We start from the raw sequence: 18,245 nt of genomic DNA on the forward strand, positions 1-18,245 counted from the left end.
TTCTTTGCTCCACTGTGACGGTAACAACGCTTTACTGGCATTCTGAGGTGTGGGATTGACAATGATTGATTTTTTTTGGGGGGGGGGGTTTGTGGATTGATCGAGTAATCGTTTGTCCATAAAACCGTTGACGATGTTCTCTTTGTTGTATGACAGCAAATAAAACCAGGACATATTCACATTTAAGAAGCTGAAATTTATTTTAAATTACTTATGTCAGATTATTGTTATTTATGTCAGATTATTGTTGAAAAGTATTAATTTATGTCAGATTATTGTTGAAAAGTATTAATTTTATTTCAGATTATTGTTGGAAAGTATTTACTTATGTCAGATTATTGTTATTTATGTCAGATTATGGTTGGAAAATATTTACTTATGTCAGATTATTTTTGAAAAGTATTTACTTATGTCAGATTATTGTTGAAAAGTAATTACTTATGTCAGATTATTGTTGAAAAGTATTTATTTATGTCAGATTATTGTTGAAAAGTATTTACTTATTTCAGATTATTGTTGGAAGGTATTTATTTGCGTCAGATTATTATTTACGTCAGATTATTGTTGGAAGGTATTTATTTGCGTCAGAATATTATTTACGTCAGATTATTGTTGAAAAGGACTTACTTATGTGAAACCAAAACATTGTTTTCCTAACAACTGATGGATTAATGTAGAAAATAAACAACAGGTAGATTAATAATGTAAAAAGAGTCATTAGTTACAGACGTTTTAATCTGACTCATGTTTCGTCATGAATTTAATCTTCATTTGTTTGTTTTTCATGCTACGGAAAGCTAACGGAAAGCTAACATCACGACTGATGCATCAATAAGCCACGAAAGGCATGAACACATGAACACATGAACACATGAAGTCTCTCATGCAGATCTTGAGTGGTGTGTGTTTATCCCCAGTCGACAGAGTGTGTGTGCGTGTGTGTGTGTGTGTGACTTTTGTTTTTTTTAACTCCATGTTTTTAATTTCTCCTCCCCCCTCAATAATAACCAGAGAGCTGTGGTCCTAACAACAACCCCCCCCCCCCCACACACACACACACACACACAGACACACTGCATACAAGAGAACACGCATCCAGCCAAACTGTGGGGATTACTCTGCAATCTCAACCACTCTGTCTCCAGGGAAAAAAACATGTTTTATCATTTCATTTCATTTCTTTCTTCTGTGCTCCCTCGCCTCCCCCCACTTTCCTCCCCCCCCTCACCCCCTCCCCCCTCTCCCTCGACCTTCTCGCTCAGCAACATGTCGCCCTCCCCAGACTCCTGCGCTGAAATCACAGGCCACATCCCGCGCTCTGATAGCAGCTCTGCACTTTTGGCAGTGTGAACCGAGCAATGAATGTGACACAGCGTGAACAAGTACATGAGTCTGTGTGTGTCTGTCTGTGTGTGTGTCTGTGTGTGTCTGTGTGTGTGTGTCTGTGTGTGTGTGTTCACTTGAAGTTAAAGGAGAGAGAGAACAAACCAAACCACAGTAAACACGAGTGTCGTGTGGTAAATGATGGCTCAGCTCAGACTAACACGCCCTGATAATTCCATTATTCATTGATTGTCAACTATATCAGTCAGAAAAGTGGTAAAAAAAACAAAGTAAAAGATGAAGGTTTTACTGCTTTACAGTAGCAAAAAAAAAAAAGAGAAATATTTACTTATTTAAGTTTTATTTCCGTCTGTTTTTGGCATTTATAGATTCATTTAGCCTTTATTATGAACTGCACATCATTTCATGTGAAAACAAAAGTGTTTGAGAAGCAGAAAACAACAAAAAAGCATTCAAAGTAAAGAAAATGATTGATTTCCAGGCGATGTTATGCTAATGTCCCATATTCTGTCAATAAATAGACATGTGAGCTCAAACAATTATTCCATTCATCGGTTATTAATGGATTACGTAATTACCTGTCAACTATTTTGATCAACAATTAATCACATTTTGGATTTCTGGTTTCCTTTCCATAAAACAAAGAAATCATTCAAATAGAATTGCTTTGATTTGTGGACAGAATTCATAGAGATTAGAATCGACAGATTAATCCATGATGAGAATAATCGTTAGTTGCAGCCCGTAAAAATAAGTAAAAAGTACTTTTTTTGTATTTCTACTGCAGTTTCTTTTTATTAAATTCTTAAATTATCAACGTATATGAAATACTTTCCATTTATTTGAACTGTCTTCAATTATCTGTTTCCATTTTAAATAATGCTAATGTTAACGCAGATATAAAACTGTATTTCTATGGAGAATAAAATGTGATCAAATGTTATTATTATTACGACACATGTGTTGTTTATCCTGCTTTAAACTTGTTGTTATAACTACGGTAACATTCCCAAACAGTGAAGGTTACTGTATCAGTTTTAATTACCATGGTAACCGCAGTTAAAAACCCACGAGATACGCCATTTTTAACGTATTTATGTTGATTTTGTTCAATTCTTTGGGATTTGATTCTATTCCAATATATAATAATTATATTTAAATATAAATCTTGGTGTAATGATCTCAATGTATCAGTGATTTTCCAACATTTTAAACACATTTTAACATATAAAAGTCATCAGGAGGACACGGACGTCTATTCTCTCTTTTTTTGTTTCCTCTTCTTTTTCAGAATAATAAAAAAAGACATATTTTCTCCTCCTTTTATTTAGCGAGCGAGTGCAGGATTGTGGATTTGTGTCAGGTCAGCGGGTGAAGAAGTGGCTGCAGAGGCGGGAGTCTTATCATCTCTGTTACACACTCTCTTTAAACAAAACCCTCCCTCACTCTTTCTACATCCCTGATCAAAAGCACACACACACACACACACACACACACTGCCTCTTAGCAAGTGTGTGTGTGTGTGTGCATGAACGTGTGTGTGTGTATTGGCTCGTTAAGCGAGCGTTTGGATTAATCTGTAGGAACCAGACGCCCCCGCCACGTTTCTTTTAGCCCCTCCATTAATTACACCAGTACTAATAACGGCTTTGTGCATGTCTGTGTGTGTCTGTGTGTGTGTGTGTGTGTGTGTGTGTGTGTGTGTGTGCGTGCGTGTGCGCACATGTCTGTCCCTGTGGGAACAACTGAAACCAGGAGCTATAGGTATTCAGTCACAGAGGAACCTTTAAGGCGTGTGTGTGACTCAGTAAGTGCAGCGTTTGTTTCATCTCAAAGCTGAAGAAAAAAAAACACACAACACTGCTGACACTGCACTTTTTTTATCTTCAAACTATATAAAATAATACAAAAAATAAAATATCTTCATTAATGTTTCCCATTAATGTGTGAGCCGTTACAACAGGGGCTGTCAAACTCATCTTAGGGGCTTTCAGGGGTCGCATACAACAACAAAACACAACTATTATGCAAACGCTTGATGCATAACAACGTTTAGATCACAGTGGATCTACAGAGGCAAACAACATTCAGTCACTCATTCAATAAACGTTATATTTTAACAAATTCATGCCAGAACAGGCCCACGGGACGTATGTTTGACACCGCTGCTTTAGACAAAATATCAAAAAAATTCAAAAATATTCAAATATTTACGATGCTCATTTACAATGGGTGACGAAATTCAAAATGGCCAACTTCCTGTTGAGTTGACGCCATGGTTACGGTGGACATTTTTGTTCGTCTTGGTCTATGACATCTTCCCACCAAGTTTCGGGAAATTGGGTAGAACTCTGAATTTTTCCTTAGGGGGCGGTGCTATAGAGCCCTTGAGCAGTTAACTCCCTCAGAGATGACCACACAGATGTGTTACACACACACACACACACACACACACACTCTTACCGGCCGGGCAGTGGTTGGTTCTGTGTTCGGTGAGTTCGGCGAGACAGTCAAAGTCGTGCTGACAGTTGTCGCAGGTGAAGATGGACTCGTCGTCCAGGTCGTCGTCGCGGTCGTCGTGCTCGTCCTGTTCGCCGTCCTCGCCGCCCGTGCTCTGGTTCTCTTTGGACGCCGTCTCTCTGTCAGACGCCGGGACATCTGAGGACACACACACACACACACACGTCATCTATCATGGTTTCATTCTGGCAATTTTAGGATTCTCCTTTTTTTTCCCTCCAGATATGACATTTTCATCATCTTTCAGTTTCATTTCAGTAATGACTGAGTGTGTGTGTGTGTGTGTGTGTGTGTGTGTGTGCGTGTGTGTGTGTGTGTGTGTGCGTGTGTGTGTGTCCTGGCAGAGTGTGAGGCACAGACCAGTGGAAGACTGTGTCGGCCCAATCCTCACTGCTCCATTGTGTCTCCATTTTCACACCTTATTATCACATTATAAACGCTGAGGATCCAATAAGACTGACACTGAAGACACAGAGGACAGAGGAGAGGAGAGAGGAGAGGAGAGAGGAGAGGAAACAAGATGTGAGGAAAGAGGATGTGAGGATACAGGAGAGAAAAGAAGAGGACAGGGCTGGGAATCACAGAGTATCTCATGATACAGTACGTGATACCTGGTCTATGATCACGATACAATGATAATGTAGTGAGCTGTATAAGTGTGTGTGTGTGTGTGTGTGTGTGTGTGTGTGTGTGTGTGTGTGTGTGTTTACATATATGATGGACCACAAACATGCTTGAATTTTCACTTTTTCTAAGCGCCTATAAAACACGTGTGTGAAGTTCAATCCTCTTATTTATTTATTGCACCTGGAAGTTACACACACTTAATCTGGCAGGGACTGTTTGCTTCAGAGCGTCTTAATCTGTTAATCTGCCCATGACGTATCGATGAACCACGACAACACATCACCAAACCCATATTTTGAGCCCCGCCTCTAAAAACAGCTCAGCGTCACATTCCTGAACATGAAGATAAAAAAACGATGTGATTATTACTCGTCTAATTAAATGAGAGGAAATAAAGACACACGTGAGTTCAGAGTGAGATTAGAGAGCAGAGCACGAGTCTTCATCCCAGGCTCATTTATAATGCCAGAGGTGTGATGGGAGGGAGGGATGAAGGGAGGCGGGGAATGGGGGACTGAGGTGATGGGGTGTTTAGGGAGCTGTTGAGAGGAGAGGAAGACGTGATGGAGGGAGGGATGAAGGGATGAAGAAGAAGAGAGGGAGGGTGTTGTTGGCCATCTGTCCAGTGGTGAGAGCGCCGTCTGGACAGGGAGAGCGAGCGGCCCCATGGCTGACCAAACACACACACACACACACACACGCGCACATGCACACGCGTGTGTGTGTGTGTGTGTGTGTGCAGCGCACCGACAGATGCTCACAGAGCAGAGGCACAGTCACTGGACATGTGTGTGAAAAGAAAGATAAATAAACGCACACATACACGACAACGTTACGACTGCTTTTACCGTGGCGACCGATGCTGCTGCGCCTCTTTTAACTGGACAACAGAAGAGGGAACGAGTACTGTCTGTGAGTTCATTTTAAAATGTGTTTATTTGGTTTAAATCCTTAAATGTCCTCTCTGAAGAATAGAAGATAACATATAGCAGAGGTGTCAAACTCAATGAGTGTCTGGTCCGGTCAAGAGGGGGCGATAAAAACAACTGTTCAGTAGCACGATCTTCAAATTAAAACACAATATTCCATCGTGATTAGAGCTGCAACCGACGATTTTCATCATGGATTAATCTGTCGATTCTTTTCTCGATTTAATCGTCGTTTGGTCCCTAAAATGTCAGAAAACGTTGGTCAGTGTTTGTCAAACCTGGAAATGATGAGGTGCTCAAACGTCTTGTTTTTGTCCACAAACAAAAAATGATTCAGTTTTTAATGATTTCTTTGTTTTATGGAGCAAAAGAAACTAGAAATGATTCACACTTAAGAAGCTGAAACGATCGGAAATCTGGTTTGAATCATGAAAAAAGCTTCAAACCGATGAATCGATGATCAAAATAGTTGACGACTCATTTAGTGATCGATTAATAATCGATTAACTGCTTCAGCTCTAATCATGAAATCACAATTAAGACATGTTTATGATGCAAAATATCAAAAACACAGACATTTATTTCAAATGACTGTAATTAAAACACCAAACAAGTGTGTTTATTGAGCTGAAACAGTTACTAATCGATTACTAACTGAATCGTCAACTATTTTGATTAATCGGTTATATTTGGAATGTTTTATGTAATACATTATTTAATAATCTGATATTATGACTGAATGTCTTATTAATACCGTTATAAAAAGATTGCTAGTAAACATTTTAAGTATTTTATTCTGTCTGAGTTAGGGCCGCATGTAATCAATTGGGGGGGGGGCGCATGTGGGCCCGCGGGCCACCAGTTTGACTCCTCTGGCATAAAGCAACGCTGCTGTGTGAGTGACTTAAACTGGCTGGAGAATTCTTCATCATCTTCTACCTTCTTTTTAAAAACAGAGCAGACGTGGAACATGATTCACAGACCATAATTCATCGTGTGTTTTTATTTCTTACACAACTCCGTTAAATGTTAAATCTTCTTTTTATTTCCTTCCACTATAATAAACCCCCACCTCACCAGAAAAAAGCAGCTGCAGGCCGACTTAATGAAAGAAGGCAACTCCCATGGGTGCTTAGGGTGCAGAGGTGTGTGTGTGTGTGTGTGTGTGTGTGTGTGTGTGTGTGAAAGTATTGATTGAATAGTACGACAGTGGTCCCAATAGTATGTGTGTGTGCACCATCCACTCACAGTCTTTCTTTCACACACACACAGACAAACACACACCCATCATCAGTGGGACATGACTATAGTCACTTACACACACACACACACACACACACACACACACACACACACACACGCACACGCACACACAAACACTTGCTCTACAGAGGACCATTATCTCTGAGTCACAGACTGTCCCTATGCCAGGAATAACTACACACAAACACAGGCACCCTGTTTTATTCTGACGTCATTCACACAGGGGCACACAATAAATCAAAAAAAATAAATCAACTCCCCGCCCCCAAACTGGAAAAGATATTAAAAAAAAAAACGATAACACACACATTAACAATAAGACTCATAATTTAATCTAAGAGCAAGTTTCAGGAGAGTCCTACTGTCACAGAACCCCGGTTCATTTTCATTCTGGCCGTGTAATGAGGGACTGAATCACACCTGGGACACACACTGAATGCATTTCAATGAAATTAACTCACTGGTTACATGGAAATTTAGCAGTTAAAAAGAAAGCTGGTGTTAATGTGCGGAAAAAAAAGACACGTTTCATTGAAACTAAGTGCTGATACTCCTCTTTATAACCAATATCAGCCGTGACCAATATCATGCTGCCAATATTGTGCAATTTCCGACGTCGATGTCTGAAAACAGTTACAGTACAGGTTAGTGTGTGGCCTCACTATAGTGACTCACTCGAGTATCTTGATCACACAACAACTCCCAATCCGAAGACAACACAAGTCACAAGAGCAGCAGGAGTTGTGAGAGTTGCAGGACACGCGGAAGTCGCAACACTAACAGAGTCGCAAGAGTAGCGAGAGTCGCAGGAGTAGCGAGAGTCGCAAAAGTAGCGAGAGTCGCAGGAGTAGCGAGAGTCGCAAAAGTAGCGAGAGTCGCAAGAGTAGCAAGAGTAGCGAGAGTCGCAAGAGTAGCGAGAGTCGCAAAAGTTGTGAGAGTCGCAAGAGTAGCGAGAGTCGCAAGAGTAGCGAGAGTAGCGAGAGTAGCGAGAGTCGCAAGAGTCGCGAGAGTCGCAAGAGAGAGTCGCAAGAGTAGCGAGAGTCGCAAGAGTAGCGAGAGTCGCAAAAGTTGCGAGAGTCGCAAAAGTTGCGAGAGTCGCAAGAGTAGCGAGAGTCGCAAGAATAGCGAGAGTCGCAAGAGTAGCAAGAGAGAGTCGCAAGAGAGAGTCGCAAAAGTTGCGAGAGTCGCAAGAGTAGCGAGAGTCGCAAGAGTAGCGAGAGTCGCAAGAGATAGTCGCAAGAGAGAGTCGCAAAAGTAGCGAGAGTCGCAAGAGTACAGGAGTCGCAAGAGTAGCAAGAGATAGTCGCAAGAGTCGCAAGAGTTGCAAGAGAGAGTCGCAAGAGTAGCGAGAGTCGCAAGAGTCGCAAGAGTCGCAAGAGAGAGTCGCAAGAGTAGCGAGACAAAGAATGTACTAAATCAAAATTATATCACAATATTCCATTGTGATATAGCAATAGCGGCATTTGTGTCAATATTTGACACAATTTCAAAATAAAAGTGTTTACATTGACACAGGACAATAAATGGTTGAAAATAAAATCCTATTCATGAGGCAAAATTAATCTATAAATATCAAAAACACAGTGAAGCAGTGGGCAACATCAAATCAATTTGGGGGCCACATTTGGCCTGTGGGCCACACGTTTGAAACCTCTGACCTACACTGTACATTTAATTAATAAATAGATAAAAACTGAGTATAGTTTGTTTGGTAAACTGATCTGGGAGTGATTGATCTGGGACTTTCACTTGTGCTGCTGCAATAAAACGACCCGCGTGACATTCAAGAGTTGTATTAAATGTTAGTGGCTATTTAAAGACGCTGCACTGTGTTTAAAACGTCAGGTACAGACGTGGTGGAAATGATGTTTTCAAGCGTCTCCTGAGGAAAGCAATATTAACCACCGTGAGGACCATGGCCTTTTCTTTATTAACAGGTAAAAATATAAATATCTAAATGGATACATCGTTAATAATGAGGTCACGTCGCATGGGTGTAGATACATGCAGATGCTAAGTATTTGTTTTAGATAAAGAGATGTGAATAAGCAGGAGGAAAAAAAAAACCACATTTTCTGGTTTCTTTGCTCCATGTAAGAAAGAAATGATTAAAACTGAATTGTTTTGGTACATGACATTTGAGTACATCGTTATTTTGAGGTTTGACGAACACAAATCAAAAAAAATGTTGACATTTCCTGAGCTTATCGATTAATTCAATTCAATTCAATTTTATTTTTATCACAAACACTAGGCATCAGTGGAGAGAAAAAAAACTTTCCCTTTTAACAGGAGAAGACATCTCTGGCAGAACCAGACTCAAAGATGTGTGGCAAATCTGCCTAGACAGGTTGGGGTGAAAGGAAAAATGGGGACACAAAGGGGGGAGAGAAAGGACAGAAGAAGTTATAGGTTTAACTCAGAGAAAAGGACCAGACTTTGTGTGGAGACACAAAGTGGGACACCTAAGAATCAAAAACACCCACAGTCAGCATGACCGCAGTACATCACTCTGTATCCTGTGGGAAGAAAAGTGAGCGACTAATGAACTCTGCGAAGTGTTCCTGAACCGCCCCAGGGTGATAGAGCTGTGCTAAAAGAGAGCGTCAAGAGCGAGAGGGAGAGCTGAAGGAGAACGAAACACACTGTAATCCCCACAAAAAGGTAAAGCTGTTATAAAAGTGACAGCTACACAAAACACCTCAAACAGGCTTCACAAGCTGTGAAACCAACACTGTCGCACACATAAGAGACAACAACACTGTTAGCCGCGCTGAGAACCGGCATCGAGGTTCAAATCACGCCTGCATCACATGACACGCTCACGAGGTCAACAAGGTTAGAGCTTAACGCACCGAAAACCTGCATAAAGGACGGGACACAAAGTCCCAATAATTGACTTTAACAAAGAAAAGCATGGAGGTGAGACACCATAATGTAACTGATGATACTTTTTACATAATTGTTTCCCAAAAAAAACATTATTGGGAGAAATGTTGCGATTTTGATTCAATTCCGGTTAATTATTGAGCCATAACTTACTATAAGTTACACTACACTACACACAGGAAGCATAATAGTCGATTTAATAGCAGTTATTGATACCGTTCTCTTGTAGGAGTTGTAGAACTCTTGCATAAAGTACCTAAAAAGTGATACTTGAGTAAAAGTACAAGTATGTAACAGAAAAAATGACTTTGGTAGAAGTTTAAGTCACTTTTTATAATATTACTTAGGTAAAAGTACTTGAAATATATGACTTTACTGTACTTAAGTACTGTGTTGTATAGCAACTTTCACTTTCACTCCACTACATTTCCTCTCACTGTCTTTGTTACTCATTACTACCAAATAAAATCAGAAGAAGAAGAAGAAGAGTTGCTATTATGGTCTGTATTTACAGTATATAGAGCTTTTCTAGTCTTGATGAGCTGCTTTACACGACAGTTTTCACCCATTCACACACACGCTGCAACATGGGGTTAAGTGTCTTTGCCCAAGGACACAGATAGACTTGAACCCACAACCTTCCAGTTGAAAGACAACTCGCCCTCCCACTGAGCCACCATGACTCAATCCTAACGCCTCACTTTTTTTAAATACTTCTAAAAGTTAAGTACATTTTATATCAGAAAATTACATTTTGATACTTAAGTACAATAAATGTCATATACTTTCAGACTTTTCTTTTTAAGTAATATTATATAAAAAAGTAGTAGTAAGTATCAAAAGTAATTTAGAGTGCGTTGTCTTTCAACTGGAAGGTTGTGGGTTCAATTCCTGGCTCTGCTAAGTCAATATGTGTCCTTGAGCAAAGACACTTAACCCCATGTTGTGTGTGTGAATGGATAAAAACTGTTTTGTAAAGCACCTCATCAAGACTAGAAAAGCTCTTTACAAATACAGACCATAATACCAACTCTTCTTCTTCTTCTTTGTCTGATTTTATTTGGTAGTAACGAATAACAAAGAGAGTTAGAGGAAATGTAGTGGAGGAAAAGTAAGAGTTGCTAGAAACATAAATAACAAAGTTACAGAATGTTGTACTTAAGTACGGTAACAAAGTATTTGTACTGCGTTACATTACAGCACTGGTGCAGTGGAGCTGTGGTCAGGTGTAAACATCTGAATAAAGTGCTGCGTCTCTTTTTTATTGTTCTGTAAATCAGGATTCACCCTGAGGAAAGTGGGCCGGGCCCCATGCAGCGTCCTGGTCTTTAAATAGAGTTTTCACACACTCTCACCCTTCAGCAGCAGAGTCGTGACCCAGACAAGCTTCTTCTTCTCTTCTTCTGTTTTCACAGCACACTTTTTTCACTTGTCATACAAGGACAAGTGTTACAAAAAAGACGTGGATGTGTTTTTATTTAGCCTTTCGCCCGCTGAACAGTGACAGTGTGTCAGCGAGGCCGCGTGAACATCAACACATTAACATCAACACTCTGACACACAGGAAGCTGAAGGTTTCTGTCTTTATACAAACGTACAGAACAAACCTCTCGCACGAAACATTATTAATCTGACATTTCGTAAACAGACAACTAATCATTTAATCCGGTCTTAAAGCTCCAAGTACATAGTAAGGTAGACATGTTCTACTATTACAGAGAGGAGAACCCTCTCTTCATAAATACAATTTTATATTTTTGTTGGTAAAGTGTTTCATTTATTCTCTCTCTCGCTTCACTTTACTCACTCACTGTTCTGCGCGGAATCTCACGTCAACGGTCGGAGACAGAGAGAGAGACAGTGGACAGTGTCCACAACACCGCTAGTAATTAAGATCCATGTTTGTCCGGGGTGTCAAGCAACGCAGGGCGTGAAACAGTAGGTGGCGTCGTAACAAACGAGGGAGACAATTTTCCTAAAATATCGACTTCACTTCAATGCACTTTCAATGACCCTGTGTCTATTTAGGGCCATTCTCAAAAGCTTCCAAGGGCCTTGAAGAAAAACGTTTAAATTAAAACACACTTTTTAAGGATTTCAGTTTGGTGTGAAAGGAACATTCATGGTCTTAAACTAACAACCTGGTTTTAAATGAAAATTAAGGATGGGACAATATCAATGCCGATATCACAAACTCGAGTATCTACCAATACCGATATCACAAACTCAAGTATCTACCAATACCGATATCACAAACTCAAGTATCTACCAATACCGATATCACAAACTCAAGTATCTACCGATACTGATATCACAAACTCAAGTATCTACCAATACCGATATCACAAACTCAAGTATCTACCAATACTGATATCACAAACTCAAGTATCTACCAATACCGATATCACAAACTCAAGTATCTACCAATACCGATATCACAAACTCAAGTATCTACCAATACTGATATCAGTGTGATAATGGTCATTTTAGACCATTTATGAACATATGAAGCTGTGAATGACCCGTTTGTGCTGAGTCATTTCAAAAGAAACAATTGTCAGCAACAAACGTGACTCAGCTAAAAAGCTTTTGATGACTTTTATTTACATTTTTTTAACAGCCTGTGTTATCAAGGATTTGACATTTTATCTGAGTGATTATGACCCATCCCAATCCCATCCTTCGTGAAAACGTAAAATATTGTCTAGTGTGGTTGAAACACAGACAATGGTCAGGATGGTCAACACATTTGGCAAAGAGTGTACAACACACACACACACACACACACACACACACTGAACAGGTGCAGCTGGACACAACAACCTAACCCTGCTGTGTCTCAGGAGAGAGACCTCACTTCCTTCTCTCCCTGTGTGTGTATGTGTGTGTGTACTGACACACTATAAACCCTAAACCCTCAGGAGGAGACCTGAACCACAGAGGACCAAGTCACATGAAAACACACACATGTACAGACACACACAGACACACACAGAGACACACACGGAGACACACACGGACCCCTGGGACGTGCTGCGACAAGGGACAGCAGCACCCAACACCGACGTCTGGAAACAGGCTGATGAAAGAGTGCATTCACGTCATGGAATCACGCACACACACAGACACACAGACACACACAGACTTATATACGGTATATACATAAACAAATAAACAGGCTTTAAAGTCGGGCAGAGCTGCACACAGTCGCACACAGATTGCGAGCGCACGCTCACAGTAAAGTTGACAGCTGCTCACTTATTTGAATTTCTGGCGCACAAACACACACAAACACACACACACACACACACAAACAAAAGGGCTTAAATGCTGCAATACAGACAGAAAACAGATACACAGTGTGCTGTCACAAGCAGGCAATAATAGTTCACACACACACACACACACACACAGAGACACAAAAGACACATACACAGGAACTGTTTTCCTGTGGTAGCCTTGGGGAAATTAAAACTACATTATGGACCTCCAGAGGGAAGTGGTGAGTGAGGGAGAGAGAGAAGAATAGGGAAAGAGGGAGAGAGAGAGAGAGAGAGAGAGAGGAAGCTACAGTAGAAAGGGAGGAGGAGGAGGAGGAGGAGGTTGTAGTGTCCTGTTTATCTCAGATCTGGTCATCGTTGTAACAGTGAGGCTGCAGAGAAGTGGAGCCTCGTCTGGAAAACACACCGTTTTTACAGCGGTCACTTCCTCACAGTCGTGCGCACACACACACACACACACACACACACACACACACACACACACACACACACACACACACACACACACACACACACACACACACACACACACACACACACACACACACACACACACACACACACACACACACACACACGTTACACGTGGTACCACAGTTTGAGAGCCGTGGGTTTACGGCGCATGCGTGACGTCACAATTCACACACGCTAAAGCAGAGGTGATCAAAAACTCTGGTATATAGTTGCTTAGTTTTGTATGAAGGAGGTTATAGAAAGGTTATAGAAAGGTTATAGAAAGGTTATAGAAAGGTTATGGAAAGTCAGTGTGTGACAGAACTACATGGAAACACAGCGTCCTGTTCCTGTGACGTGAGACTGGTTCTCTACATGTGCCCCGACAACACAGCCACAGCAAACACTGGTTATTGATTTAGTGAAAGACCAAGAATCAAGAAACTGGAACTAATGAATCTGTCGAGATTTATTGTTTGATCCAGAAAATGTCATCAAATGTTGAAAAATGTATATATTTATAAATGTATATATATATGTATATATACATATATAAACATATATGTATATATACACATATATGTATATATATACACATATATGTGTATATATATATATACATATATATATATATAAATACACATATATACACATATATGTGTATATATATGTGTGTATATATATACATATATATATAAATACACACATATATACATATATATGTGTATATATACATATATATAAATACACATATATACACATATGTATATATGTGTATATATATGTATGTATATATATACATACATATATATATAAATACACACATATATATATAAATACACACATATATATACATATATATATATATATATATATAAATACACACATATATATATATATATACACATATATATGTATATATATGTGTATATATACATATATATTCCCAGAAGACGGTGAACGACACAGGCGCACTTAGCACGCTGAAGTGGAGTGTTAAACACACACACACACACACAGAGATGTGTGAATATGAAATGAACGTGGTGGTGGCGTGGAGACGGGTGTCAAGGACGTTTAAATGTGAAAACGTCGGGTGTCGTGACCTAAATAACGATAATAATAAATAACAATGCAGGAATTGAATAAAAGGAAAAGAAAAATGTTGACATTTCTTTGAGATTCTTAAATAATGTGACTTCACAACAATAACAATAAAGCACTCTCACTTTCTCACTTTCAGCTTTGGCTCTGGGGCTTAACAAGACTTTTCCATGATGACTCACTGCTGTGTGTGTGTGTGTGTGTGTGTGCGTGTGTGTGTGTATGTGTGTATTTATTCAGTCACTCAGCTCTACTTGGAACTGAATTATTGATTATCAAAATGGGAGAGTGACTTAGAAACCGATCAGTGAGTTCAAAACCAGGTTTGGAGGTGTTTAGTTGACATTCAAACCAAATGACTCCAAGACGCCAACCAACGATTACTTATCATAATTGAATCATCTGATAATTGTCTGGTCCATAAAATGTTTCCGTTTTCATGATTTCAAAAAAACAAAGAAAGCAAAGAAACCAGAAAATATTCACATTTAAGAAGCTGAGAAAAATCAGAGAACTCAAGCCGATTAACAAATGATCAAAACAGTTGAAGATTAATTTAGTAATTGATTAATAATCAATCAATCGAAATACTGAAACACTGAAATAAAAGACACAAAATAAAGAAAACGCCACAGGGCAGAAAAACCACCGCGGGGATTAATTAAGTATTCTGATCCTGATTCTGACTATGATTGTTGTTAATCCTACGTCATTAATCCCAGGTATATCCATACATTTTAGTACGAAAGAGGCAACAGATGAGCAAAAATAACCACAGTTTTCACATTCAAGAAGCTCAACAGGAAACTAAAGAGGAATAAACACAATAAAAATAGAGTCATTGATGGTCAAAGTCAAAGTGGTCGTTTTGTTTGGGGATCAATTCCCAGTGGATTCATCCGTTCATTTCTGAGTCCCTGCCCATGACCGAGTCATGTTCTCGTGTTAACAGGTCAACTGCTGCTGCTGCTGCTGCTGCTGCTGCTGCTGCTGCTGATACCTGCCCTCACTAACTCCCCTCCACTGTTCCTGGCAACCGCTCACTTATTCTTTTACCAGCAAACCGGGAGAGCGAGGTAACAAGAGCTAAGACAAGGGAGGACGAAAACAAGTTGTTTTTCAGTCCCACCATGAGGAGCAGCAGGGGGCAGCGGCAGAGGGGAGAGAGGAGAGAGGAGAGAGGAGAGGGGAGAGAGGAGAGAGGGGAGAGGGGAGGGGAGAGAGGAGAGAGGGGAGAGGGGAGAGGGGAGAGGGGAGAGGGGAGGGTGCTGGGGCAACTTCAGCCTTTCAAGGTCTCCTCTCTGGGGAAGCCAGAGTGTAGGAGGGAAGGAAAAAACAGAGGGATGTAAGAAAGGGGAGTATAGGTTGGCTCGGTGCTACTCCCCACATGTCACTCTCCCTTCCTCCCCTCCTTCCCTCCCGCGGGCCTTTCCAAACTCAACACACATTTTCCAGAGAAAACGACTGGATAGAAAAGAGCGGAGAGAAGACAGAGGAGGAGGAGGAGGAGACTGAGAGTTTAATAGCAGGATGGAGAAGATACATTTCACCGTTCTCTTTGTTCTCTCTTCAACGCCATCACCCTCGCAGTGAAGGAAACAAGGTCTTTGTTTTCCATGTAGTCGCCTTAATGAGGAGACGACACGCGGCAAACGTCACAAACAATCCTGAGTCAGCGCTTCACATCCTGATGACACTGATGTCAGGTGTGAACTCAAAAACCACATTCAGAGGGGATTTCACTGCGGTACTCCTGAGCAAGGTTCCTAGTAGAGTTAAATGTAGAGAAAGAATTCCCCCGAGGCGATTAGCAAAGTATATAAAATTAAAAAGAAGTCCAAGCTCTAATTACGCTGCTGTAACATGAAATAAGATTTTAACAACTTGAAAATGAAATAATGTGAGGACTGGGGTGAATTGCGTGGTGGGGACTCGAACCGGCAACCCTTCTGGTTACGAGCCAAGTTCCCTTTCCACTCGGACACATCTGTACAGTACACTTAGAATTAAAATTTGTCAAGTGTTCCCAGTCCTATAAGTAAGGTTGTTATAACACATGTCATAAGATCACTCCAGACCAGGTCTGAATGGACAGAAAGACCGACAGATGGAGGGAAAGAGGGAGAAAATAGACGGTGAAAAAGTGATGCACAGGTATTGACGTAAAATAAAGGCCAAATTGGAAGTGTGGTGTGGCTGAGTAAGGGAATATGGGACAGTATGTTTTTATCTTTCGCTCTGTGTGTGTGTGCGTGTGTGTGTGTGCGTGTGTGTGTGTGTGTGTGTGTGAGTGTGTGTGTGTGTGTGCGTGTGTGTGTGAGTGTGTGTGCGTGTGTGTGTGTGTGCATCATGGGACTCAAGCTTCCTGCAGGAACTGACACACACAGCAGTTCTACTGTGCCACACAGGACCAGAGTCAGCACCCCCTTTAACACACACACACACACACAGACCCATGCAGCGGCCCCTGGAGGAGCGTTAGCACAGGTTTGGGGGGGGTTCAGCACGTCATAGCGACCCCCCCAAGGGTCATACTTTCCTATGCTTCCATCCCTGCAGAGCTGAACGAGAGACATGAGAGGTGGAGAGAGAGAGGGAGAGCGATAACTGCATATTTACCACATTCAGCAGGATCTTATTTCCCTGCTGGGATCCAGTCAGAGGAAGTGTTTAACTGTTCTCTGATTGGCTGCAAACCAGAGCACAAAAACTACCTCCAAGCTGACAAAACGCCTCAAGTAGTCAAAGCATCCCCGGCCTGGTTTGGGTTTGGACAGCGTTTCATTTCACGTCGACATGAACGAGGCAGAAAAACCCTGAACCCTGAGTGTCGTCGTGTCGGCAGAGCCCGGAATCTTTGACTCACTACAGCAAACGTGGAAATTCCACCAAATGCTTCCCAGTCACGTCAAAATCAGCTCTTTAGTGATTATTCAATCAATTAAAAGTTGCCTTGGAACAATTTTGCCAACTCAATAAGGTCATTTTAACGCTGTATAAACATATTTTTTTTGTGTTTTTCATGAGGCCTTTGCACGATAATGCCACACAATTGTAAACAATTCTCTGTTTGCGTCGAGTGCAACATGATTAATTAAATAAAATATAAGACCTTTTACTTATGGCACTTTTCTAATATACAGCTCTAGCACGACTCAGCTCGGCTGTACTTGTTTTTTACCTTTTGCTTTTAATGGTGATATACAATATTATAATGATATTTTGAAGATTTAACTCCATGCCACAAGTTATCAACATCAACCGCTGTGCATACTGTATAACAACATAGTGATGCCTGTTTGAAACTTGTAAAGTATTATGTAAAAAAAAAGAAATGTAAACAAAAACAGGCGTACAGTTTCACAGTATTACATAGAAAACAGAGAAATATAATAAACCACAGGCCTGCATTAGCCTATATTCTGATCTAATAGGCAGGCAGAAACAAACCAAACAATAGTTCAGTTAAAAAAGACCAAAACATTACTACCTTAATCTCCAAATAGTTACGGTGTATTTAGCGACAGCACAGTGACTAAATCAACTGATTCTAATGATTCAGTTACACCCCCCCAAAACAACTGCTGAGCTCCGCCCACATTGAGGAGGAACTATGAAGTCATGGAAAAGCAAACCGAGTCGTGCTAGAGCTGCATAATGGAAAAGCTCCATTACACACAGCAAACACTGAGGAAAACAGCAGCGTAAACTCACATCAATGCTTCAAGATTTACTTTAAACTGTACATGTTCACATGCTGTCATCAACAACATGAAGATTAAAGTGAGTAAAGTCCTTTAAATGTAGTTTAAAGGATTTTTTTTAAAAGAAATTG

General features: G+C 40.5%; 1 protein-coding gene across 3 annotated transcripts in view; it reads right to left on the reverse strand.

The window, feature by feature from the left end:
- The window catches only part of znf423 (zinc finger protein 423), a 168,225-nt gene that overhangs the window by 118,753 nt on the left and 31,227 nt on the right, over positions 1–18,245 (reverse strand). For all 3 annotated transcript variants that reach the window (XM_058645028.1, XM_058645027.1, XM_058645026.1), the window contains exon 3: positions 3,808–4,002. In XM_058645028.1, the coding sequence (XP_058501011.1) occupies positions 3,808–4,002 (195 nt within the window). The remainder of the gene's footprint in view (positions 1–3,807; positions 4,003–18,245) is intronic.

Source organism: Solea solea, chromosome 12, assembly GCF_958295425.1.
Source record: "Solea solea chromosome 12, fSolSol10.1, whole genome shotgun sequence".
In the NCBI taxonomy this organism is placed as follows: Eukaryota; Metazoa; Chordata; class Actinopteri; order Pleuronectiformes; family Soleidae; genus Solea; species Solea solea.